Source organism: Octopus sinensis, linkage group LG4, assembly GCF_006345805.1.
Source record: "Octopus sinensis linkage group LG4, ASM634580v1, whole genome shotgun sequence".
Classification (NCBI taxonomy): Eukaryota; Metazoa; Mollusca; class Cephalopoda; order Octopoda; family Octopodidae; genus Octopus; species Octopus sinensis.
In genome coordinates, this window is record NC_043000.1 from 67,814,591 (window position 1) to 67,842,223 (window position 27,633).

The 27,633-nt window shown below is 37.6% G+C and overlaps 1 protein-coding gene across 6 annotated transcripts in view; it reads right to left on the bottom strand.

Moving 5' to 3' along the window:
* LOC115210355 (recQ-mediated genome instability protein 1) overlaps nucleotides 1–27,633 on the bottom strand; it is a 59,282-nt gene that overhangs the window by 4,437 nt on the left and 27,212 nt on the right. For all 6 annotated transcript variants that reach the window (XM_029778906.2, XM_036502106.1, XM_029778905.2 and 3 more), the window contains 4 exons: nucleotides 27,033–27,516; nucleotides 25,767–25,852; nucleotides 18,552–18,662; nucleotides 4,748–4,789 (listed from right to left, as the gene is read on the bottom strand). In XM_029778906.2, the coding sequence (XP_029634766.1) occupies nucleotides 4,748–4,789; nucleotides 18,552–18,662; nucleotides 25,767–25,852; nucleotides 27,033–27,516 (723 nt within the window). The remainder of the gene's footprint in view (nucleotides 1–4,747; nucleotides 4,790–18,551; nucleotides 18,663–25,766; nucleotides 25,853–27,032; nucleotides 27,517–27,633) is intronic.

The following is a 27,633-nucleotide window of genomic DNA, read 5'->3' on the forward strand; positions in this document are numbered from 1 at the left end:
ATACTGTCACAAGAATTGTACTTCTCACAGAGGTTCCCTGTAGCTTTCAGTAGATCATTATCATCATCATCATCATTGTTTAACGTCCATTGGACGATTTAATTGAGGTCTGACAAACTAAATGGCTGCACCAATCTGATCTGGCAGAGTTTCTAAAGCTGGATGCCCTTCCTAACGCCAACCACTCCAAGAGTGTAGTGGGTGCTTTTACGTGCCACCAGCATGAGGGCCAGTCAGGCGGTACTGGCAACAGCCATGCTCAAATGGTGCCTTTTATGTGCCACCTGCACAGGAGCCAGTCCAGTGGCACTGGCAACGACCTCACTCGACTGTTTTTTCACGTGCCACCAGCACAAGTGCCAGTAAGGTGAGTACAGCTAACTACTAACAGGTTATGGATAAAGTAGCTTTAAGTGTTGCAGTCCTTTTCTAAATTCCACTGTCAGCAATGGAGCCCTTTAACACCCAACTCATCATCCATTTTAACCAATATTCACACTTGTACAGTTATCTCTCCTACATACATCAAATAATTTTGATACTTGACCACTCTGTCAAGCTATTCCTGATTTGACATCTGTACAGTTAACATTATAGGCGTAGGAGTGGTTGTATGGTAAGTAACTTACTTACAAACCACATGGTTCCGGGTTCAGTCCCACTGTGTGGCACCTTGGGCAAGTGTCTTCTACTATAGCCTCGGGCTGACCAAAGCCTTGTGAGTGGATTTGGTAGACAGAAACTGAAAGAAGCCCGTCATATATATGTATGTATTTATGTGTGTGTGTGTCTGTTTGTCTGTCTGTGTCTGTCCTCCCAACATCGCTTGACAACCAATGTTGGTGTGTTTACATCCCTGTAACTTAGCAGTTCAGCAAAAGAGACCGACAGAATAAGTACTAGGCTTACAAAAAATAAGTCCTGGGGTCGATTTGCTAGACTAAAGGCAGTGCTCCAGCATGGCCAAAGTCAAATGACTGAAACAAGTAAAAGAGTAAAAGACAGATTATTACACATCCTGATCTTTCAATGCCCTTCTTTCATTATCATGCAGTATCACATTTCTCACAAATGTTTCAGTCTCCTTTTTGTGCAAAAAGAGAAACCTTTTGTTGCCAACAGAAGTAACAATGTTTCTCTTAATTTCTTCTTCTCTTTTCTTATCCTAGCCACTATACTTTCACAACAACCACCCACTGAATTAAGTAGGTCTTCAAAGCAACAGAAATTGTCAACATCTAGCAAGTTTAATAAGCAATTCATTGAATTTATTTTATGGATGCTTTAATGAGGGAGTTTTTACCTAACTGCTCACACCAGCATGATATAACATCCGAATCTCCCTTATATTACATCCTACCACCTCAAAGAAGTTTGGAGACATTGGATGATTATGTACATATAGCCTGGAAAAGAGTCACAAGGATCTTGACTGAAATGCTTTCCACCATAAGATAAGGACTCACCAGGGCTTAAATAACAACTATTGTGCATCTATCGCTTCAAAAATTTTGGGGTTTTCTGTCATTCTGTTAAATATTGTATCTTTAACAAACACATTACATTGAATATACAGTTCCTACTTCCTTATTTCTTATTTATTGAGGATATCAGGCAATATTTTGTGCTTCCTCTTACTAATTGTACTTTTAGTATTTATCATACTGACTTTAACCTTTTGAACTTTAGTAAACCTATAAATGCCAATAGACACTAACCTTGAAAAAGCTACAGCTTTTGGGGCTTTCATTATTTTTATTGCCTTATGACAAGGGGAAATGTTTAACATTATAGTGCAGCTTTGCATAATAATAATATCATTTGATGATATAAACCTCATGTGTGTGCATGATAGGTCTAAGCTTAGCAGTCTTTTTAATGCATAATTCTATTTATGACCTTTCTTCTTCAGCCAAGATAAATCACCTATTTCAACTTCTGATAATAAAAAGCCCCAAGAATTTGCTCCTCAACACTAATTCATAATATATTGACATCGGATTAAAAATAACCGTCAGATTTTCTAGATGAATCTTTTAGTCTTTCTTCATCAGGGTCATCTACTGCCTCTTCCACTGCCTTAACATATTTAATCATAAGCAGATACTAAGCCAGCTCACCTCGTAATGTAATAAGGGCATCCATTTTATTTTTCTTATTCTCAAAAGTAATAGTTCACAAAGACTGTAATGTGTACTCATTGCACCTCTTCATTACCTTCTTTTACTCTCCTCATCCACACAACAAGCCTCAAGAACGATTTGTTCTATGAGACTGAAATGCAAACTTCTATTATCTCTCCATACAGTTCTCAGCAATGCAATATGTCACTGTCTGATTTCATCTATGAAAAATAGATAATTACAGTATCCAGACTTCTAGGATCCAACAAATACTACTTTATTATTGCAGTATCAACCTACAATAAACAGCAAAATAGCTACTACTCTATGCTGTCTTTTCATACTAACAAAAGCATATGTACTGAAGCATATGTACCTAACTTTTGATTCATATTAAACTGCCAAATAAGTGATAGAAACAGTCCACATAAGTAAATACATTATATCTCATAAAAAAATTATGAAAGCAATCTTAAAGTGGCTTACACAAGATGTATAGCTGCTATTATATAGATCAAAAAGATAACTTGCTTACAAACGTAATTTATATAAGACCATCCAGAGAAAACTTTACCTTCTCATTGTGTGTGTGTGTGTTTCTTTGTGATGGACAACAGAAACAATGCATATGAATAACAGTTGTCATCTTAATAACCCTTTCTGTCCTTAAAGTTACGTTTTCCTCACACCCACCTCCCTTTTCCTTCCTTAGCGTTCTAAAAGTTACATACATGTATATGTATTGGTGTGCCTATATATGTAGGTATCTATGTATTTACATATGCATGTATACAAACAGCAATTCTAGACGGTAGTGAGATGCAGGCCCTGAATGCAGAGAACATGTGAAGGCTAGAGAGGAATACAGCTAGTATGTTCCACTGGATGTGCAACGTGTAAATGTACATGTGCAACAGAATGCAAGTGTGTTGAGAGAAAAATTAAGCATAAGAGGAATTAGATGCAGTGTGCAAGAAAGACTGTACTGGTTTGGTCATGTGATACAGATGGATGTGACAGCACCATAAAGAAGTGCCGTTCACTCAAAGTGGATGGAACTTGTAGAAGAGGGAGACCCAAGAAGACATGGGATGAAGCACTAAAGGATGATCTCAGGACACTGAACCTTATGGAGGAGATGACAAAGAACCGAGATATCTGGCACTTTGCAGTACTCAAAAAGACCTGTCCTCCACAACAGAAGTGTTAATGCCACCACCCAACGAACCCTGATGAAGAAGATTGGCTTGCAAGAGTCCTATGCCAACTCTACATAATAAGCACTTCTGCCAGTGCCATGTAAAAGCACTCATGCTGGTGCCACATTAAAAGCACCCAGCACACACTGTAAAGTGATTGGTGTTAAGAAAGGCATCCAGTTATAGAAACCAAGCTAAATCTGATTAGACTGGAACCTGGTGCAGCTCTTCTACTTGCCAGCTCTGATAAAATCATCCAACCCATGCTAGCATGGAAAGCAAACATTAAAGGATGATGATGATGATGATGATGATGATGATATATGCAACGTCCATCATAATATATTGTTATATTTTACCAAGCCCTACCCACAGCTTGGAAATTTCTCAATTTTGATTCTTTAACTTAACTCCTACCTTACCCCTCTCATTCAAGTTCAGTGCAACTCAGCCCACACCTCACCTTTCCTAATAATACAGTAAAAATAGCTGAATGATTGTTAGAATTTTACAAGTTATAGGATATAGACATATTCACATGTATCTTTGAGCCAGATTGAATTAATTGTCAGAAAATCTTACATCAATATAAAATTAGTTCCAGCTGGTGAATCTCTAATAATCTTTGACTTTATCTTTCCTCTCAATCCTGCAGCAAACTCAAAGTGAACAATTACCAAACCAATTCACTGCTACAACCATTAAGTAGGAAGCTGCTTCATCTGCCACTTCAGCTATCTTTGGGTCGATGGCATTCATTAAAAAATTTCATCAATCTACCAAATTTACCAACAACACTAGTTATTTCCATTACCACTGGTTCAAAAATATGTACCTTGCAAGGAAGCATACTTGATCCACTTGCTTTTCTTGGCCCTTGTTGCAGTACCCAATGAGTGAATAGCAGCTTCTGGGATAAGGCTATAAGAGAAAGTATTGGTAATGGTGACATCCAACACCAATGACCAATCTGAGACTTCTCAGATGTTCACCATGACATGGACTCTGAAATCTTCAATATTAAGGATTGTTCGATTATCATATCTGTCCATCATTGAAACAGCATGACATCAACACAGATGTCAGGCATAAACAGGTAAAAACAGTTAGGAACAAACAAGTTTCCTTTCCAAAATCACACAAATCATAAATATTCACAATCACAAGCACTTTATGCACACAATGGCAACAGGAAAACTTTCACAAACATACAATCACATCTGCACTGAGAGTTTCTCTTTTTTTCTTTAACCATCAAAACAGATTTTTAAAAACTTTATCTCAAAATGAGTGAAACAAGATAGGAAAAAGAGAAGTTGAGTATCACCCTTTGGTAGCTGATGCTGTAGGTATGGTATGAAGAAAGTTTTAAAAGAATAAGTAAAAGAATTCAAAATGAATGAGAAATATAATGTTGTTACTTACAACTGATTCTTCAACTGTAAACCCAATGAATTCAGTAAGTAGCTGAAATCAAACAGTAATCTTTGAATAATACCTTATAACAATAATTTTCATTCAAAAATAAAGACCAAAAATTAAAAATAATTTTAAGAAGAGTTGCATATAAAAAAAAATCAGATGAGATGTAACTGAAATCTATTGATCTAAGTTTAGAAAGTATTGTTAATGATAAATTTCAAGCACGACCCTTTCCCTCTTTTTACTCTTTTTACTTGTTTCAGTCATTTGACTGTAGCCATGCTGGAGCACCGCCTTTAGTCAAGCAAATCAACCCCAGGTTTTTTCTTTGTAAGCCTGCAGCTAAAGTTTATTTCTATGTTATTTCTTTTGGTAGATTAGTGGGTTTTTGGGAAAGAGTTTATTAACAAAAGAAAATAACTATTTTTATACATTGAATTTTATACATATGATATACAGAAGATGAAGTCTTCTATAAAGCAGATAAAATCCCATTGTCTAGATATATTTTTTTAGGCATTCATAAATCAGATACATTCATTTCCATTTTTGCCACTCATCACAGCATCAGTAAAATAGTAAAACCTAGGTATGTATGATATACCTAATACTGCAATACAAAAGCAAACTACCTATGATATTAGAGTGTAGGACTACACACTAAAAAGACATGAACTCAAACCTTGTTGTTATGATTGTTGTTTAGCCCCAGGTTAATCTTGATTGGGGAAATTGTGATCTATCTGCTATATCAAACACTACAATATTCAGTGTGCCCTTATCTTTTTAAAACAAAAGTTTGATTTGAGGGTGGTTTAGATGCTATTTCTTTCCAGCCAAACAACAATGTAGAGGCTTCCTTGTTGGCTCAAACATGTAAACACTTAGTGAGTAACACTATCAGGTTTTGTTTGAGTGATTAAACAGTAGAAAAGTACTCAGCACTTTGCTACATGATCAATGGAAGCATTTAAATGTTTTTTTAAATCCTATTCTTGCCAATATTTATAAAATAATAAATGCAACACAGTTTTCAACATCCATGAAGTAAAAGCAACAAAGAAAATTCTTTAACCCTTCAGCATTTAAACCAGCCATACCCAGCCCAAATATTCTATCTGCTCTATGTTCAAACTGGCCAGCTTCTCACACCTTCCTGACAATCATCATCATCATCATCGTCGTTTAACGTCCGTTCTCCATGCTAGCATGGGTTGGACGGTTCGACCGGGGTTCTGGGAAGCCAGAAGGCTGCACCAGGCTCCAGTCTAATTTGGCAATGTTTCTACAGCTGGATGCCCTTCCTAACGCCAACCACTCCGTGAGTGTAGTGGATGCTTTTTACGTGCCACCTGCACAGGTGCCAGGCGGGGCTGGCAACGGCCACGGTCAGATTGGTGTATTTTATGTGCCACCGGCACGGAAGCCAGTCGAGGCGGTGCTGGCATCGGCCACGAGTCGGATAGTGCTTTTTACGTACCACCAGACCAGGGATCCTGGCTGGTTCAATTCGATTTCGATTTCGATTTCGCTTGCCCCAACATGTCTTCACAAGCAAAGGGGGTTGGCAAGGGTGCCTGTCGTACGGTCGCATTGGAGTATTTTACGTGCCACGGCCACGAGTCGGATAGTGCTTTACGTACCACCAGACCAGGGATACTGGCTGGTTCAATTCGATTTCGATTTCGCTTGCCCCAACATGTCTTCACAAGCAAAGGGGGTTGGCAAGGGTGCCTGTCGTACGGTCGCATTGGAGTATTTTACGTGCCACGGCCACGAGTCGGATAGAGCTTTACGTACCACCAGACCAGGGATCCTGGCTGGTTCAATTCGATTTCGATTTCGCTTGCCCCAACATATCTTCACAAGCAAAGGGGGTTGGCATGGGTGCCTGTCGTACGGTCGCATTGGAGTATTTTACGTGCCACGGCCCCGAGTCGGATAGTGCTTTTTACGTACCACCAGGCCAGGGATCCTGGCTGGTTCAATTCGGTTTCGATTTCGATTTCGATTTCGCTTGCCCCAACATGTCTTCGCAAGCATGGGGGGTGGGATGGGTGTCTGTCGTCGGATGAGGTTCTATATCGACTTCGCTTGCCTCAACCGGTCTTTGTGTCCAAGGGAGGAAAGGCATTCATAAGTGGGCTGGGCTCACTTGTCCTGCCTGGTCTTCTCACGTACAGAATATTTCCAAAGGTCTCGGTCTCTGGTCATTTCCTCAGTGAGGCCTAAAGTTCGAAGGTCGTGCTTCACCACCTCGTCCCAGGTTTTCCTGGGTCTACCTCTTCCACGGGTTCCCTCAACTGCTAGGGATTGGCACTTTCTCACACACCTATCTTCATCCATTCTCGCCACATGACCATACCAGCGCAATCGTCTCTCTTGCACACCACAACTGATGCTTCTTAGGTACAACATTTCTCTCAAGGTGCTAACGCTCTGTCGAGTATGTACACTGACATTACACATCCATCGGAGCATACTGGCTTCATTCCTCACGAGCTTACGCATGTCCTCAGCAGTCACAGCCCATGTTTCGCTGCCATGTAGCATGGCTGTTCGTACACACGCATCATACAGTCTGCCTTTTACTCTGAGCGAGAGGCCTTTAGTCACCAGCAGAGGTAAGAGCTCCCTAAACTTTGCCCAGGCTATTCTTATTCTAGCAGTTACACTTTCAGCGCACCCACCCCCACTACTGACTTGGTCACCTAGATAACGGAAGCTATCAACTACTTCTAGTTTTTCCCCCTGGAAAGTGACGGAAGTTGTTTTCTGCAGATTTTCGGAGGTTAATGCTCCCGAGCATCTGCCACATACAAAAACCATCTTCCCAGTTAGCCTACCTTTGACATTGCTGCACCTCTTATGTGTCCATAGCTTACACTGGGTACATCTTATAGAGTTTCTACCTACACCTTTTCTACAGATCGAGCAGGGCCATCTTCCTGAAGATATTTGTGGATTGTCTACCTTTCTACTTATTAGTACTTTGGTTTTAGCTAGGTTGACTCTAAGGCCCCTTGATTCTAAACCCTCCTTCCACACCTGGAACTTCTCCTCCAGTTCTGATAGTGACTCAGCAATAAGAGCAAGGTCGTCAGCGTAGAGGAGCTCCCAGGGACAGCCTGTCTTGAATTCCTCCGTAATTGCCTGGAGTACTATGATAAATAGGAGGGGGCTGAGTACTGAACCCTGGTGGACCCCAACCTCTACTTTGAATTCTTCTGTGTACATGTTGCCAACCCTAACCTTACTTACGGCATCTCTGTACATGGCTTGCACAGTCCTCACCAGCCATTCATCTATCCCTAGTTTCCTCATTGACCACCAGATAAGGGATCGGGGGACCCTATCAAAAGCTTTCTCCATGTCAACGAAAGCTAGGTACAGGGGCTTATCTTTGGCTAGGTATTTCTCCTGCAGCTGCCTTACCAGGAATATAGCATCAGTGGTACTTTTTCCTGGCACGAACCCAAACTGCATCTCATCTAAACTAACTCTCTCTCTAATTAGTTGGGCTATGACCCTCTCCGTAACCTTCATTACTTGATCCAACAGCTTGATACCTCTGTAATTATTTGTATCTAGGGCATCACCTTTACCTTTGTAGCAGTTGACTAGTATGCTGCTGCACCAGTCATTGGGTATGACTCCTTCGTGTATCACCTGGTTGACTATACGGGTGACTAGGTTATAGCCGACACTGCCAGATATTTTGAGCATCTCTGCAGTAATTCCTGATGGGCCTGGGGCTTTCCCTGTCTTCATGCTTCTAATTGCCTTAGCTACCACGGAACTATCAACTCGGATAGCTGGTCCCTCTGTAGGGTCAACATTCGGCAGACTCTCTTTATCCCATTCATTTTCCTCATTCAGTAACCTTTCATAGTGGCGTCTCCAAGCTTCTCTCTTTGCATCCTCATTTAGCGCAAGTGAACCATCCTCCATGCGAACACATTTCTCTCCTACCACATCACGATTCTCTCTCACACACTGTCTTGCAACACGAAATACCTCAAGTCTTTCATCCTCACGGCGCAGGACATTGGCAAATTTTCTCTTATCTGCTTCCCCTCTGGCTAGATAGACCTGTCTCCTAGCTTCCCTTCTGGCAGTCTGATACCCTTCCCTGCTACCACCGTTCTTCCAGGCCTTCCAAGCCTGTTTCTTTTGTCTAATAGCCCTGTCAACAATATTGTTCCACCACCACGTTATTTTGGGTCTTAAGGGGACTTTGCACCAGCCACAGATCTGGTCAGCGGCTTTCAGCAGGTTGTCCCTCAGAAACGTCCAGTTGTCTTCTACCCCATGTGTAGCTATACCCCCTTCCACTTCGTCAAAGGCTTCAAGTAACATATCTCTAAATCTCTGTCCATTCGCAGGGGCTTTAAGCTTCCAGACCCTTCTTCTCCATGTTGGTCGTCTTCTAGTCGCCCTCTTAGTCCTGATCCTAAAGTCACTAACTACCAGTCTATGTTGTGGGGTGCATTCTTCGCCTGGGAAGGTTTTGGCATTTTTAAGCAGCCATCTTTCCCTTTTTCTGGCAAGGATGTAGTCGATTTGGCTAGTATGCCGGCCCGATCGGTAGGTGACCAGGTGGCTTGTTGGTTTCCTGAAGTTAGTGTTGCAGACCATAAGACTATTCGCATCGCAGAACTCCAGCAGCCTGGTTCCCTCCTCGTTGCGGGAACCATAACCGTAGCCTCCATGTACGCCATGGAAGCCCCCAGCATGTCGTCCAACATGCCCATTGAAATCACCAGCCACAAAGAGAAGGTCCCTGTCGTTCGTCGGTGAGGTGGTCTGCAGTAGGGTGTCATAGAAACTGTCTTTCTGTCCATCGGGTAGCCCTGGCTGAGGGGCATAGGCCGATATAATGGTTGCTAATCTATTATGAAGCACTATTCTAATCTTAAGTATTCTGTCACTTACTCTGATTACCTCAATTACTCTATCTATCCATTTCTCAGCGATAATTATACCCACGCCACCAACCCCGTCAGTGTTCCCTGCCCAGAAAATCTTGTACCTGTGTCCCTTGCCTGTGAGGACCCTAGCAGATCCTCCTCTCCACCTTATTTCTTGCATACAACATACATCAACACGTCTCCGTTCAAGCATCTCGACTATCTCGCCAGACCTACCTTTCAATGTGCCAACGTTGAGGGTGCCTACCCTGAGGGTGTGGGAGGTGTGGGCCTCTGAGACCCTGGGATGAGGGGCCGCAGTGTTCTGTACCTGAAAAGAAAGCTTGCATTTGCCAGATATCATACTGAGACTCTAGACTACAACCTGCATAAATTTCAAAGTTTTTGCGCTATATGATCACAATAAACCCTACATAGGGGTGCGGGGGGGGGGTCAAGAAAGATAGAAAACAGAAACTTCCGGTTCTGGTAGAGGGGTGGGAGGGCGGGGTCACCTGAAAGATAGAAAACAGAAACTTCCGGTTCTGGTGGACGGGTGGGAGGGCGGGGTCACCTCCAGGGAACAACAGGTTTTAAGTTAATACGTAGGGAATTTTCTGCGACAGAAATTACTGAACATCTAGAAACTTCGGGGTTCGATTAAAACATAATATAAATAGGAGAGAGGGAGAATATTGTAGTGAATTCTGGGGATGGAATAACAACGGGATGACACTGAAATTAAAGGAGGAATTTAAAATGCATGACAGACAGGAAGCCATGCATACAAGATGGCGAAACAAATAATAGAGAAACGGGATTTAGGGTTACGAATCAACGCTTAAAAAATGAATATGAATGACAGGTTGTAAGTTAATTCGCTTAGCTGGTCATTTTTCGAGTCAGTGTTTTGTCAGCAAGATGTAGAATCGAGAAGAAGGACGAGATAAATCGAACACTGCTTTATAAAGGGTTAGGGATTGGGGGGGGGGATTATCAGGTGGAAGCATGAGGAAAGAGAGAGGGGGGAAGGAAGAGAGAGAGAGAGAGCTAAGGGACAACATGTTTAATTCGTAAGGAATTTTCTGCAACAGAAATTACTGAACATCTAGAAACTTCGGGGTTCGAGAAGAATGTAATATAAATAAGAGAGAGAGAAAATATTTCGTAGGGAATTTAGGGTATCTTTGAACAACAGGTTTTAAGTTAATACGTAGGGAATTTTCTGCGACAGAAATTACTGAACATCTAGAAACTTCGGGGTTCGAGAAGAATGTAATATAAATAAGAGAGAGAGAAAATATTCGTAGGGAATTTAGGGTATCTTTGAACAACAGGTTTTAAGTTAATACGTAGGGAATTTTCTGCGACAGAAATTACTGAACATCTAGAAACTTCGGGGTTCGATTAAAACATAATATAAATAGGAGAGAGGGAGAATATTGTAGTGAATTCTGGGGATGGAATAACAACGGGATGACACTGAAATTAAAGGAGGAATTTAAAATGCATGACAGACAGGAAGCCATGCATACAAGATGGCGAAACAAATAATAGAGAAACGGGATTTAGGGTTACGAATCAACGCTTAAAAAATGAATATGAATGACAGGTTGTAAGTTAAATTCGCTTAGCTGGTCATTTTTCGAGTCAGTGTTTTGTCAGCAAGATGTAGAATCGAGAAGAAGGACGAGATAAATCGAACACTGCTTTATAAAGGGTTAGGGATTGGGGGGGGGGATTATCAGGTGGAAGCATGAGGAAAGAGAGAGGGGGGAAGAAGGAAGGAAGAGAGAGAGAGAGCTAAGGGACAACATGTTTAATTCGTAAGGAATTTTCTGCAACAGAAATTACTGAACATCTAGAAACTTCGGGGTTCGAGAAGAATGTAATATAAATAAGAGAGAGAGAAAATATTTCGTAGGGAATTTAGGGTATCTTTGAACAACAGGTTTTAAGTTAATACGTAGGGAATTTTCTGCGACAGAAATTACTGAACATCTAGAAACTTCGGGGTTCGAGAAGAATGTAATATAAATAAGAGAGAGAGAAAATATTTCGTAGGGAATTTAGGGTATCTTTGAACAACAGGTTTTAAGTTAATACGTAGGGAATTTTCTGCGACAGAAATTACTGAACATCTAGAAACTTCGGGGTTCGAGAAGAATGTAATATAAATAAGAGAGAGAGAAAATATTTCGTAGGGAATTTAGGGTATCTTTGAACAACAGGTTTTAAGTTAATACGTAGGGAATTTTCTGCGACAGAAATTACTGAACATCTAGAAACTTCGGGGTTCGAGAGGAATGTAATATAAATAAGAGAGAGAGAAAATATTCGTAGGGAATTTAGGGTATCTTTGAACAACAGGTTTTAAGTTAATACGTAGGGAATTTTCTGCGACAGAAATTACTGAACATCTAGAAACTTCGGGGTCGAGAAGAATGTAATATAAATAAGAGAGAGAGAAAATATTTCGTAGGGAATTAGGGTATCTTTGAACAACAGGTTTTAAGTTAATACGTAGGGAATTTTCTGCGACAGAAATTACTGAACATCTAGCAACTTCGGGGTTCGAGAAGAATGTAATATAAATAAGAGAGAGAGAAAATATTTCGTAGGGAATTTGGGTATCTTTGAACAACAGGTTTTAAGTTAATACGTAGGGAATTTTCTGCGACAGAAATTACTGAACATCTAGAAACTTCGGGGTTCGAGAAGAATGTAATATAAATAAGAGAGAGAGAAAATATTTCGTAGGGAATTTAGGGTATCTTTGAACAACAGGTTTTAAGTTAATACGTAGGGAATTTTCTGCGACAGAATTACTGAACATCTAGAAACTTCGGGGTTCGAGAAGAATGTAATATAAATAAGAGAGAGAGAAAATATTTCGTAGGAATTTAGGGTATCTTTGAACAACAGGTTTTAAGTTAATACGTAGGGAATTTTCTGCGACAGAAATTACTGAACATCTAGAAACTTCGGGGTTCGATTAAAACATAATATAAATAGGAGAGAGGGAGAATATTGTAGTGAATTCTGGGGATGGAATAACAACGGGATGACACTGAAATTAAAGGAGGAATTTAAAATGCATGACAGACAGGAAGCCATGCATACAAGATGGCGAAACAAATAATAGAGAAACGGGATTTAGGGTTACGAATCAACGCTTAAAAAATGAATATGAATGACAGGTTGTAAGTTAAATTCGCTTAGCTGGTCATTTTTCGAGTCAGTGTTTTGTCAGCAAGATGTAGAATCGAGAAGAAGGACGAGATAAATCGAACACTGCTTTATAAAGGGTTAGGGATTGGGGGGGGGGATTATCAGGTGGAAGCATGAAGGAAGAGAGAGAGAGAGAGCTAAGGGACAACATGTTTAATTCGTAAGGAATTTTCTGCAACAGAAATTACTGAACATCTAGAAACTTCGGGGTTCGAGAAGAATGTAATAAAATAAGAGAGAGAGAGAAAATATTTCGTAGGGAATTTAGGGTATCTTTGAACAACAGGTTTTAAGTTAATACGTAGGGAATTTTCTGCGACAGAAATTACTGAACATCTAGAAACTTCGGGGTTCGAGAAGAAGTAATATAAATAAGAGAGAGAGAAAATATTTGTAGGGAATTTAGGGTATCTTTGAACAACGGTTTTAAGTTAATACGTAGGGAATTTTCTGCGACAGAAATTACTGAACATCTAGAAACTTCGGGGTTCGAGAAGAATGTAATATAAATAGAGAGAGAGAAAATATTTCGTAGGGAATTTAGGGTATCTTTGAACAACAGGTTTTAAGTTAATACGTAGGGAATTTTCTGCGACAGAAATTACTGAACATCTAGAAACTTCGGGGTTCGAGAGGAATGTAATATAAATAAGAGAGAGAGAAAATATTTCGTAGGGAATTAGGGTATCTTTGAACAACAGGTTTTAAGTTAATACGTAGGGAATTTTCTGCGACAGAAATTACTGAACATCTAGAAACTTCGGGGTTCGAGAAGAATGTAATATAAATAAGAGAGAGAAAATATTTCGTAGGGAATTTAGGGTATCTTTGAACAACAGGTTTTAAGTTAATACGTAGGGAATTTTCTGCGACAGAAATTACTGAACATCTAGAAACTTCGGGGTTCGAGAAGAATGTAATATAAATAAGAGAGAGAGAAAATATTTCGTAGGGAATTTAGGGTATCTTTGAACAACAGGTTTTAAGTAATACGTAGGGAATTTTCTGCGACAGAAATTACTGAACATCTAGAAACTTCGGGGTTCGAGAAGAATGTAATAAAATAAGAGAGAGAGAAAATATTTCGTAGGGAATTTAGGGTATCTTTGAACAACAGGTTTTAAGTTAATACGTAGGGAATTTTCTGCGACAGAAATTACTGAACATCTAGAAACTTCGGGGTTCGAGAAGAATGTAATATAAAAAGAGAGAGAGAAAATATTTCGTAGGGAATTTAGGGTATCTTTGAACAACAGGTTTTAAGTTAATACGTAGGGAATTTTCTGCGACAGAAATTACTGAACATCTAGAAACTTCGGGGTTCGATTAAAACATAATATAAATAGGAGAGAGGAGAATATTGTAGTGAATTCTGGGGATGGAATAACAACGGGATGACACTGAAATTAAAGGAGGAATTTAAAATGCATGACAGACAGGAAGCCATGCATACAAGATGGCGAAACAAATAATAGAGAACGGGATTTAGGGTTACGAATCAACGCTTAAAAAATGAATATGAATGACAGGTTGTAGTTAAATTCGCTTAGCTGGTCATTTTTCGAGTCAGTGTTTTGTCAGCAAGATGTAGAATCGAGAAGAAGGACGAGATAAATCGAACACTGCTTTATAAAGGGTTAGGGATTGGGGGGGGGGATTATCAGGTGGAAGCATGAGGAAAGAGAGAGAGAGAGAGCTAAGGGACAACATGTTTAATTCGTAAGGAATTTTCTGCACAGAAATTACTGAACATCTAGAAACTTCGGGGTTCGAGAAGAATGTAATATAAATAAGAGAGAGAGAAAATATTTCGTAGGGAATTTAGGGTATCTTTGAACAACAGGTTTTAAGTTAATACGTAGGGAATTTTCTGCGACAGAAATTACTGAACATCTAGAAACTTCGGGGTTCGATTAAAACATAATATAAATAGGAGAGAGGAGAATATTGTAGTGAATTCTGGGGATGGAATAACAACGGGATGACACTGAAATTAAAGGAGGAATTTAAAATGCATGACAGACAGGAAGCCATGCATACAAGATGGCGAAACAAATAATAGAGAAACGGGATTTAGGGTTACGAATCAACGCTTAAAAAATGAATATGAATGACAGGTTGTAAGTTAAATTCGCTTAGCTGGTCATTTTTCGAGTCAGTGTTTTGTCAGCAAGATGTAGAATCGAGAAGAAGGACGAGATAAATCGAACACTGCTTTATAAAGGGTTAGGGATTGGGGGGGGGGATTATCAGGTGGAAGCATGAGGAAAGAGAGAGAGAGAGAGCTAAGGGACAACATGTTTAATTCGTAAGGAATTTTCTGCAACAGAAATTACTGAACATCTAGAAACTTCGGGGTTCGAGAAGAAGTAATATAAATAAGAGAGAGAGAAAAATTTCGTAGGGAATTTAGGGTATCTTTGAACAACAGGTTTTAAGTTAATACGTAGGGAATTTTCTGCGACAGAAATTACTGAACATCTAGAAACTTCGGGGTTCGAGAAGAATGTAATATAAATAAGAGAGAGAGAAAATATTTCGTAGGGAATTTAGGGTATCTTTGAACAACAGGTTTTAAGTTAATACGTAGGGAATTTTCTGCGACAGAAATTACTGAACATCTAGAAACTTCGGGGTTCGATTAAAACATAATATAAATAGGAGAGAGGGAGAATATTGTAGTGAATTCTGGGGATGGAATAACAACGGGATGACACTGAAATTAAAGGAGGAATTTAAAATGCATGACAGACAGGAAGCCATGCATACAAGATGGCGAAACAAATAATAGAGAAACGGGATTTAGGGTTACGAATCAACGCTTAAAAAATGAATATGAATGACAGGTTGTAAGTTAAATTCGCTTAGCTGGTCATTTTTCGAGTCAGTGTTTTGTCAGCAAGATGTAGAATCGAGAAGAAGGACGAGATAAATCGAACACTGCTTTATAAAGGGTTAGGGATTGGGGGGGGGGATTATCAGGTGGAAGCATGAGGAAAGAGAGAGAGAGAGAGCTAAGGGACAACATGTTTAATTCGTAAGGAATTTTCTGCAACAGAAATTACTGAACATCTAGAAACTTCGGGGTTCGAGAAGAATGTAATATAAATAAGAGAGAGAGAAAATATTTCGTAGGGAATTTAGGGTATCTTTGAACAACAGGTTTTAAGTTAATACGTAGGGAATTTTCTGCGACAGAAATTACTGAACATCTAGAAACTTCGGGGTTCGATTAAAACATAATATAAATAGGAGAGAGGGAGAATATTGTAGTGAATTCTGGGGATGGAATAACAACGGGATGACACTGAAATTAAAGGAGGAATTTAAAATGCATGACAGACAGGAAGCCATGCATACAAGATGGCGAAACAAATAATAGAGAAACGGGATTTAGGGTTACGAATCAACGCTTAAAAAATGAATATGAATGACAGGTTGTAAGTTAAATTCGCTTAGCTGGTCATTTTTCGAGTCAGTGTTTTGTCAGCAAGATGTAGAATCGAGAAGAAGGACGAGATAAATCGAACACTGCTTTATAAAGGGTTAGGGATTGGGGGGGGGGGATTATCAGGTGGAAGCATGAGGAAAGAGAGAGGGGGGAAGGAAGAGAGAGAGAGAGCTAAGGGACAACATGTTTAATTCGTAAGGAATTTTCTGCAACAGAAATTACTGAACATCTAGAAACTTCGGGGTTCGAGAAGAATGTAATATAAATAAGAGAGAGAGAGAAAATATTTCGTAGGGAATTTAGGGTATCTTTGAACAACAGGTTTTAGTTAATACGTAGGGAATTTTCTGCGACAGAAATTACTGAACATCTAGAAACTTCGGGGTTCGAGAAGAATGTAATAAAATAAGAGAGAGAGAAAATATTTCGTAGGGAATTTAGGGTATCTTTGAACAACAGGTTTTAAGTTAATACGTAGGGAATTTTCTGCGACAGAAATTACTGAACATCTAGAAACTTCGGGGTTCGAGAAGAATGTAATATAAATAAGAGAGAGAGAAAATATTTCGTAGGGAATTTAGGGTATCTTTGAACAACAGGTTTTAAGTTAATACGTAGGAATTTTCTGCGACAGAAATTACTGAACATCTAGAAACTTCGGGGTTCGAGAGGAATGTAATATAAATAAGAGAGAGAGAAAATATTTCGTAGGGAATTTAGGGTATCTTTGAACAACAGGTTTTAAGTTAATACGTAGGGAATTTTCTGCGACAGAAATTACTGAACATCTAGAAACTTCGGGGTTCGAGAAGAATGTAATATAAATAAGAGAGAGAGAAAATATTTCGTAGGGAATTTAGGGTATCTTTGAACAACAGGTTTTAAGTTAATACGTAGGGAATTTTCTGCGACAGAGATTACTGAACTGAACATCTAGAAACTTCGGGGTTCGAGAAGAATGTAATATAAATAAGAGAGAGAGAAAATATTTCGTAGGGAATTTAGGGTATCTTTGAACAACAGGTTTTAAGTTAATACGTAGGGAATTTTCTGCGCGACAGAATTACTGAACATCTAGAAACTTCGGGGTTCGAGAAGAATGTAATATAAATAAGAGAGAGAGAAAATATTTCGTAGGGAATTAGGGTATCTTTGAACAACAGGTTTTAAGTTAATACGTAGGAATTTTCTGCGACAGAAATTACTGAACATCTAGAAACTTCGGGGTTCGAGAAGAATGTAATATAATAAGAGAGAGAGAAATATTTCGTAGGGATTTAGGGTATCTTTGAACAACAGGTTTTAAGTTAATACGTAGGGAATTTTCTGCGACAGAAATACTGAACATCTAGAAACTTCGGGGTTCGATTAAAACATAATATAAATAGGAGAGAGGGAGAATATTGTAGTGAATTCTGGGGATGGAATAACAACGGGATGACACTGAAATTAAAGGAGGAATTTAAAATGCATGACAGACAGGAAGCCATGCATACAAGATGGCGAAACAAATAATAGAGAAACGGGATTTAGGGTTACGAATCAATGCTTAAAAAATGAATATGAATGACAGGTTGTAAGTTAAATTCGCTTAGCTGGTCATTTTTCGAGTCAGTGTTTTGTCAGCAAGATGTAGAATGTTATTTTTAAAATAAGCAATCACATCGTCAAAATCCCAAAGCTACAAGATAATGCATGATTAATTAGGTGTGGCTGTATGGTAAGAAGCTTGCCTCCCAACCACATGATTCTGGGTTCAGTCCCTCTGCATGACACTTTGGACAAGTGTTTTCTACAATAACCTTGGGCAAACAAAGCCTTGTGAGTGGATTTGGTAGACAGAAACTGAAAGAAGCTCATCATATACATATATATATATGAGTGTGTGTATGTGTCTTTGTGCCTGTGTTTGTCCGCCCCCCCCACCACCACCACCACCATCACCTGACAACCGCTGTTGTTGTGTTTACATCCCTGTAATTTAGCAGTTCGGTAAAGGAGACCAACAGAATAAGTACTAGGCTTACAAAGAATAAATCTTGGGGTCGATTTCTTTGACTAAAAAAATAACCTTTAAAGGCAGTGCTCCAGCATGGCCACAGTTAAATGATTGAAACAAGCTGAATAAAAGAATAAATAAGCATTTCATTGGATAGAATAATCTGAATGCTAAAGGGTTAATACAAAAACAAAAAAAAAGAAACAATTATTTTACTTCATCAGACAGCTCCACAGGTAGAGTTCCAGTTCCATCATTTAACATACATTTTAATTGCCATTTGCCATTTGCTCGAGTCATCCTGCTTAATAATGTTGATATATAGCCCTGTTGAAAAAAAAAAAGAATATTTGTAGGGAATTTGAAAACTCTAAAATGTTGATTTCTAAGACTCAAAATCATAAATTTTAGTAAAGGAACACCTGACAATAGTGACTCTGATATTTGACTAGCATTAATTAACTCCAGAAAGATGAAAGGTAAAGTCAACCAGGGCAAAATTCAAATTCAGTACCTAAAGATGCACAAGTAAATACTGTTCAATATTTCATCCTACACTTTAATGATCTGAGGATATGAATAAAATTTCATTTCAAGGGGTTACGTTATCATCACCATCATTTCATCATTTAACATCTGTTTTCCATGCTGACATGGGTTGGACAGTTTGAGAGGAGCTGACCAATTGAAGAGCTGCCTGGGCTCCATGTCTGTTTTGGTATGCTTTCTATGGTTGGATACCCTTCCTTATGCCAACCACTTTACAGTGTCTACTTAGTACTTTTTATGTGGCACCAGCATCTTCAAGCCTAGAAGATTAGGATCACTCAGCTGAAGAGGGCTTTAGGGGACATGCCTGTATGCAAGGACAACCATGCTTTTACTTGGTGTAACATGTCTCTCAAGTAAACTGCCAGATGTCTCAGTCCCTTAACGCGAGGAATCCATTCTCTTCATAGTAAACAAAGCAAGATATTATTTAACTTGATTTTCTTCACAAAAATCATAAAAAGAATGTTTTTGTTTTCTTTTTCTTCATACTGAAGTGAGACAAATCAAAAGGGATAAACAATAAACAGCTCTCACTCCCCAATCCTGCCCTTGCACCCCTGTTCCTCTATATCATTGCTACCCGGTAGCCTCTCCAACTCTATATATACCCACTTCTTTCGCCATTTACTCGCACTCCCTTCGCAATATTCTGTCACTTATATTATGGCATTTGAAACTCAAACCCTGGCACTTGCCACAATCTAAATCTCTCTCTTCCTTTACTAACCATCTCGTTTATACTCTGATCCTTGTTCCTTGTGAGTATGTCCTGTATTTTGCCACCGTCACCATCCTGCAGCCTCCCTCTCTCTCTCCTGTCTCTCCTGCACTTCCCTCAGGTTGGGCAACCGTGTATTTTCTTTGCAGTAGCACACCTGTTTCTGTCTTCATTCCTGATCTTTCTCTCTCCGGCCAGGTAACCTTGTACTTCCTATACAGCAAGACACCTGTATCTGTCTCACTATAACCTTTTCATCATCACCTCCTCCAATGCCTTCTCCCCTCTTAAAAGTTTTTGTCTTGCAAGTACTTGGTGACCCTGTCAGTGCAGGTGCCACTTAAAAGCACCCAGTCCACAGTTAAGTGGTTGGTGTTTGGAAGCTGTAAAAACCTTGCCAAAACTGACCACGCCTATGCTTGTGCCACATAAAAAGCACTAAGTCCACTCTGCTGAGTGGTTAGTGTTAGGAAGGGCATCCAGCTATAAAAATCCTGCCAAAACAGTCACAGAAGTCTGGTGCAGGCTTCGGCCTGGCCAGCTTTTGTGGTACCATCCAACCCATGCTAGCATGGAACACAGACATTAAATGATGATGATGATGATAGATGAATAAATATTGCTTAAATGCATAATCAATAACCATTTAACCCTTTCGTTACCAAACCGCCCAAAGCCGCCCGAATTTACCTATTCATATTTAAATGAGAATATCAGAGCAAATCTCTTTAGTACATTCGTGAAAACACGTGATTATACTTCGTAAACAGTTCATCTACAGTTTTGTACAACGATCAACGTGTAATTTTAATTCCCTGAATTTTGGGAGATTTTTTTCCACATTTTTTTCGGCATCGATTTTTCTTCAACTTTGAAAATGGATTGGAGTTTTATGTTATCAAGCATTGATTCTGAATTGAAAAATTTGTGAAGCAAATACTGGGTACTGTTGTGGATTTAGTTTTTATACAGGGAAACTAATGTTAGTCAGCATGGCTTAGGGTATGATGTGGTCTGGGAGTTATTGTTTGAAGCGATCAATGCGGAAACAAACTTACACAAAATGTAAACAAACACAAAATGGGGGTTCAAATTTCGGAAAATTTGTGAAGCAAATACTGAGTACTGCATGGATTTAGTTATTATACAGGGAAAATAATGTTAGTCAGCATGGCCTAGGGAACGATGTGGTCTGGAATTTATCACTTCCATAACCAGGGCCGTATATTATTTTTTGACTGATTTCTTTAGTTCAGTCAAACTTCCGGTGGATTCCAGTATTTCACTTTATTCCACCTTTATGGTACACATGTTGTGCATTAAATTCAACTGATGATATAGTGATGTGCACAATTCTTCTTTATCAAAATTTTGTTGCATACCCATTTGAATATTCATTTTCTATGGTGATGTTTAAACAAAATTTTAATATTTTTACCTTTTGCTCAATTTAAAATTTTAATATTTTTACCTTTTGCTCAATTTACCTGGATTTACCTGTAATTAAAGTCACTTTGAGGCAAAAGTTATGCAATAGAATTGATTAAGAACCCTTTCTTTAATTATGTTCCAAATATCACATTAATATGTTGATAAGTAAAAAAGTTACAGTTATTTAATGAAACAAGCCTAGATTCATGAATACTTTAGAATTTAATTGAAACTCATGAGGGGTGTATTTTGGTCAGAAATATAGTAACGAAAGGGTTAAGCAATAAATTCTTGTATGTGATCATTAATACTACTTTTATATGACTGTGAGAATAAGGTTGGAAAACTAAAAGTCATTTAGCTGAACCATCTGTAAGAATTTTATCATGCTTCTTTTTAAGATACAAGATCTAATTGTTATCAATACAAACAACACTGGTTGAGGTTCATTTTTCAATACTAGAATCTTTATTGTCGTATTTTCCATGTGGAATGGTCCAACATAATCACAACCATTTGACCTATCTAACTACTTTAAATCTACTTCATGTACACTTTGTTATCAATTTACATTTCTTTACTAAATATAGTCTTTCATAACAAGCTGACTTTTACTTGACTTATTCCTCATCCCTAGTCACTACTAACTCTAACCATTACACAATACACAACCACTAAGTGAGCCTGTGTGTGGTTGCTCAAACTGCTAAAAATAACATCAAATTTCCCTACAACTACATTAGATAAGGTAATCCTGGCAGCCGCAGCTGCTGCCGCCACCACCACCACAACCATCAGAATCCTCATCCTTAACCCTTTAGTATTCAAATTTCTTATTGAAATATAACGGTTATTTATTCATGTTGTCTGGAATTAATTCTACATTGTCTTGTATCTTCATGACTTTGATGATGCAATTGTATATTTTTAGAATGACATTGTAGGAGAGATGTGAGAGGTTTGATATAGTCGGTTTTAGCATAAAATATACTGAATATTGGGGCTGGTTATGGCCAGTTTAAATACTAAAGGGTTAATGTTCTTTTTTCCAAGTTGGCATAGGCTAAACAGTTTGACAGGAACCAACAAGGCAGAAGGTTGTGCTGAGCTCCAATGTCTGCTTTAGCATGGTTTCTGCAGTTGGATGCTCTTCCTAACACCAACTGCTTTACAGAGTGTACTGGGTGCTTTCTTTGCAGCACTGCCACTAGAAAGATAACCAAGTACTTGCAAGACAAGACCTTTCAACTGAGTGGAGTACAGTACTGAAAGTATACCAGAGTGACAGAAACAGATGTTTTATTGAAGATGTGAATAAATGGTTTCCCAGCTATGGGGGAGGGGGAGATACATGGTGAGGTTATAACCCTTAAGGTACAAATTGAATGTGATAGAGAGAATGAGTGAGTGGGTAGATAAGTGTGTTAGAGTGTGAAAAGAATGTGACAGATGACTAGATATAGGAACAAAAGCAGACACAGTAAATATCAGTTAGAGAAGGGGAATATATTGTCTGTAAATAAGATGCGATCATCAGTTGACCTGGTAGCAGGTTATCAACAACATTACACTACTGACATACTCCTTACATAACCAGCCTTTTGGCAAGAGAAACTTTTTGATGACAACATGTTTAAAACTTCTTGTTCTAGCTCCATACCCAGACATAATTAGATCAACAAATTAGCAAAATTTATCTATTAACATTAACAAACTATTCAAATTAAGTTTTTTAGAACATATGAAACATTTAACCCTTTAGCATTCAAATTATTCTATCAAACATAACACTTATTTATTCATTATCTTGTAGCCTTGAGATTTCGATTATGTGACTGCATATTTTTTAGACTAACATTGTAGGGTAGGTGTGAGAGACTGATCTGGCCAGTTTGAATATAAAGCAGGAAGAATATTTTGACTGGATATGGCCAGTTGAAATGCTAAAGGGTTAAAAAGCATGCCCGAAATATTTTGATGGATATTTGATTTTAGAATTGTTGCCCTTTATAGGAGTCATTTCAGGAAATTGAAGTAAACTTGAGGAAGAATCGTTTACTGAACCATGAGGGCTGAGCCTCTGACTTTCCATAAAAAGAGGAGACTATAAGGGATCAAAGTTTATATTACAACAGAATAATATATATCAATAATATCTTCCCTTCCCCTGTTCCATGCTATGCCAACTCCCCCAATTAGTACCTGTTCTACTACTGTTACACTCCACTACCACCCTGTCTCAGCTATTAATCTATTCCTCTCATCTTCCTTACACTCCCTCATCACATTACCTAAAATTATCTCTCTCTCTCTCTCTTTTCTTCGCTTCTGTTCACCTCCACTCATGAGCCCTTAATCTTACAGCACACAAGGCAATCTTAAATAGTGCTAGAGCTACAAAAGAAAATGTACTTAGTACTTTTTGTAAAGTGGTTGACATTAAGGACAGCCAACCATAGAAACCATGCTAAAGCAGACACTGAAGTGCTTCACTTTTACAGATTCTGCTGAACCATGCAACCCACACCAATATGGAGGCTGGATCTGACATATTCATGGTGGTGGTGATGATGCTAAGCAAATGATTTACTTTGAAACAAAGATTAGAACACATGTAGTGAGAAGAACATTTGCATTGTGATAGAATCATTGTAGCCTTTAGAAACACACAAACTGTTTTGCTAAATTTTATTTTCATGTAATAATTTGTAATTATAGCAATCCCTCGACTATCGCATGTGTTACGTTCCAAAACCCTTTGCAATAGGTGAAAATCCGCAAAGTAGAAATAGTACTGTACTGTATACTTTTTTAAAATTATTTTTATAAATTGTATATATTTATTTTATTATAAATGCAAAACAACATCACGGAGGAATCGATGTTAGCTTAAATAATAAACCGCAATAGGTGAACTGCAGGGATTACTGTATATTATATATTATCAGATGTTGAAGTGTTTAATTTGCATATTTACAACCTGGCTCTACTTCAATATATCTCTATAGAATGATGAGCAGAAAGTACTCCACTGTAAGAAAAACAATGAAGTGTGTAATAAGACTAAAATATGTCTTGTACTATCAAAAATTAGTCAATACTCATACTCAATGGGAGGGTTATCTCCCCTACCTTTTTAAGAGAATCGATCATTATTATACTTTTTGTCTTCACTACATGCATAACTTTAGTTAATTATAAATTTTGGGCTCACTATATTTTACTATTCTAAACAAAACTAGTTACAATTCATTTAATATACTATGAAGACAGAAAACTGACTAAATAGATGTGAACATGTCAAGATAATGCCTTAATATGGTGTGCAGTTCACCAAATTGAAAACAAAATACCAGTTGAAGACAGCATTTCTGCTGAGTTCTTCAAAGCTGGTTCTGGACTTTTTGTGCCTTAGCTACTATTATGTAATTTCAATAATTCGAGATGCTAAAAATTTTCCACAAGACTGAATTTGCTTGATAGAACTATATGTGGCAAATTTGTCACTTATACTTCCATAGTACTTCCACTGTGCTTACAGATGTCTGTACTGTAAGGTTGTCTCCATTCTGGTCTGGTTACAATGATCAAATTATTATACACTGACAGGCCCTAAGATACAAGTGGTAATTCCAATAGTACACAGTTAATCGTCATTGTCATCATTTAACGTCCACCTTACATACATGCATTTAATGCATTTGTAAACTTTGCAACAATTTCCTGCATCTTTCTATTCCTATGCATCACCAGCTACTGTAAAGTATCAAACAGGCAAATTAGTATATCATGGAAATTGCTCTTCCTCATAGAGGCATACTATTCCAGTATATTGATCAATCTCAAAGCAAATAGGAAGAACTAGGTCTGTAGTAAAAAGTAGTTTCAAAAGTTTATTTGACCCTGTGACAGATTTGTGGAAACCATTGGTGATTTAGCCCTTTCCATCAGAAAGAATGCAAATTATGACATCTATACTTTACCCATGGAAATAAGAGATGTAAATCAAATGATATTATTTCAAATAAGAACTGAAACTAAATCAATTATTTTATCAAAAACTTACAACCAGATTTACAGTTCTCCTCCCAAAAAGAAGAAACACAAACACAAAATTTCAATAACAAAGATGAATAAATTAAGCTAAACAAACTGATAATAAAACTCTATCTTATTAGCCATCATCATCATCATTTAACATCCATTTTTCATGCTGCCATGGGTTGGATGGTTTCACTGAAAACTGGTAAGCTGGGGAGCTGCACTAGGTTCCAATCAGATTTGGCACGGTTTCTACAGCTGAATGCTCCTCCTAATGCCAACCACTCCAAGAGTGTAGTGGGTACTTTTTACATGTCACCAGCATGGGTGCCAGTTACAAAACATTGGCATCGGCTTAACAAGTCTATAATTTTTTTTTTGTTCTACTACGGTAGCATGTTGCCTGAAAATTTGGATATTAATAAATACAAATAAAAAAATTTTTAGAACAACCTTTTTTCAAGTAACATACAGAATCTGTGGTCAGTACTCTAAATTCACAATCTATAGCCATTTTAACATATTAACAATTCAACATAACTATTTGCTATCTGTTTCAAGCTGCCATTAATATTTCTAATATTACTTGATACTAGTTTTGGCTGTATATTCTAACAAATATTCCTAATGTTTTAGAAATAAAAACCAGTGTAATTGCCAAAATCTCTAAAATTATGCACAGGCCTTACCTTAATGTAAAATTTAATTGATTCTGCTTGTAAGTTGTAAGCTTTCAATAGAAATAGGTAAGTGAATGGAATTTTATGGACATCAACTGAAAATATTGTGGAAAAGATTACAATACTGTTTTAGTAAAAAGGTTCGTTAATAATTCAAGAATATAAAATTTACAATAAAGAATTCAAGGAATTTTCAATCAGTAAATATTTCTATATCACCAACATTTCTCTTATATTCAAACACTAGTTACAAAAGTCTACATTAGACGTAGTGGATATCCTATGGACATCAACTGGTGAAATAAATATATTCAGCTCATGCCTTCTGATTTCCTTTATATTTTATACACTCATCACAAAATAATTTTCACAGATTGGATTTACTGGATTTCAACTGCAGAGGACTGAACAGTACATTCCTATGTAGTGTTTACTATGTGGTATGTAGCTGGATCCACTAAAAGAGCCTTTTCATGATTACCGCTGGATTATATAAGTCCATATATTGTACATTAAATTTATAATGTTATATGCGTATTTTAAATCAATAGCAGGTATACTGTTTTATTGCTCAATAATCTATAAATTTTGTAAATATGACTTTAATCTATTTCACTTCTTGTTTAGCTTTAATTCATTTTAGCTATTACAGTTAAGGCCATGGAGCACTACTTTTTATAACTCATTTCCAATTTTGTACTCAGGCAGCTCAAATCTCATTTTCCATAGATTGATTTTGGTGCACCACTAAATTCATATTTCACAACTACTATCATGCTTTTCTTTCTACTATCACTACTAAACAAATTACATGAACTTCCTCAACATTTAGTAAATATTTTGGGGGGGTATTAGATGTTCTGGCACAGCCATTTTGGCATCATTTATTTGCTGATTCAATGCTGACTTATTTTACATCAGACATTTTAATATGTGTGTGTGTCTCTCTGCCTGTGTATATTTCTGCATTAACAAACGTGTGTGTGTGTATGTGTGTATGTGTGTGCACGCACGCACACATGTTTGCCTCCAGCACCAAAACAGGTGGAATGTCGAGTCATCCATGTCAAACCAACATCCAAATACCTGCATCAAATCATTTCACTCTGTGTTTCCATTTTACAAGATCCCTGCATGTATTAAATAAATATATATTGCAATTACAAAACTAATCTGACTTAGAATAATCATCAAAATTTTTTCTAATGTGATTATTTGATTATTACATGAAAAAAATACCTTATAAAATAATTCAAATAATTATTAAACACCTACCTTTTGAAAGACAAGGAAATATGTTTGACTGAATATGACTTTGAGTGCTCAGTTTTGTCCATTTGTTCATTAAATGCTCTATGCTATTAGAAGTGGATGTTGAAGAATCATTGTAGGATTCAAACTGACTAGCATCAGACTTCTTTTTGTTTGAGTTTATATCAAGAGTAGATAACTGCTTGTTATATTTAGATGTTACTGAAGAAGTGGGTTTTTGATGTGCTTTTAACCTAGAAGTACTTATTTCATCATGCGTTACTGATGGAGCCATGGATGTAGAAGAGTGAATGTCAGAATTTTGTGGTTTCGTTTCATTTTCAAATTCAATGTCATTTAACATAGCAACTTCCATTTCATCTTCATCCCAATTTTCCTCAAAGTGGGAAATTTCGCTTGGCTGTGAAACTGGTTTTTCATTTGATTTCTTTGGAATATTTAAGTCAGCATTTTCATCAAGTTCTTGCATAAAATCCAGATCATCCCACTAAAATAGAAAAAATACATATTTGGTCTTTTCAAACAAAATATTTCTAATTTAATCTGGAAAAAGTACTTTTATTAATATAACTTAATAAGTCTTTTTCTTTAAAAAATAAAATAG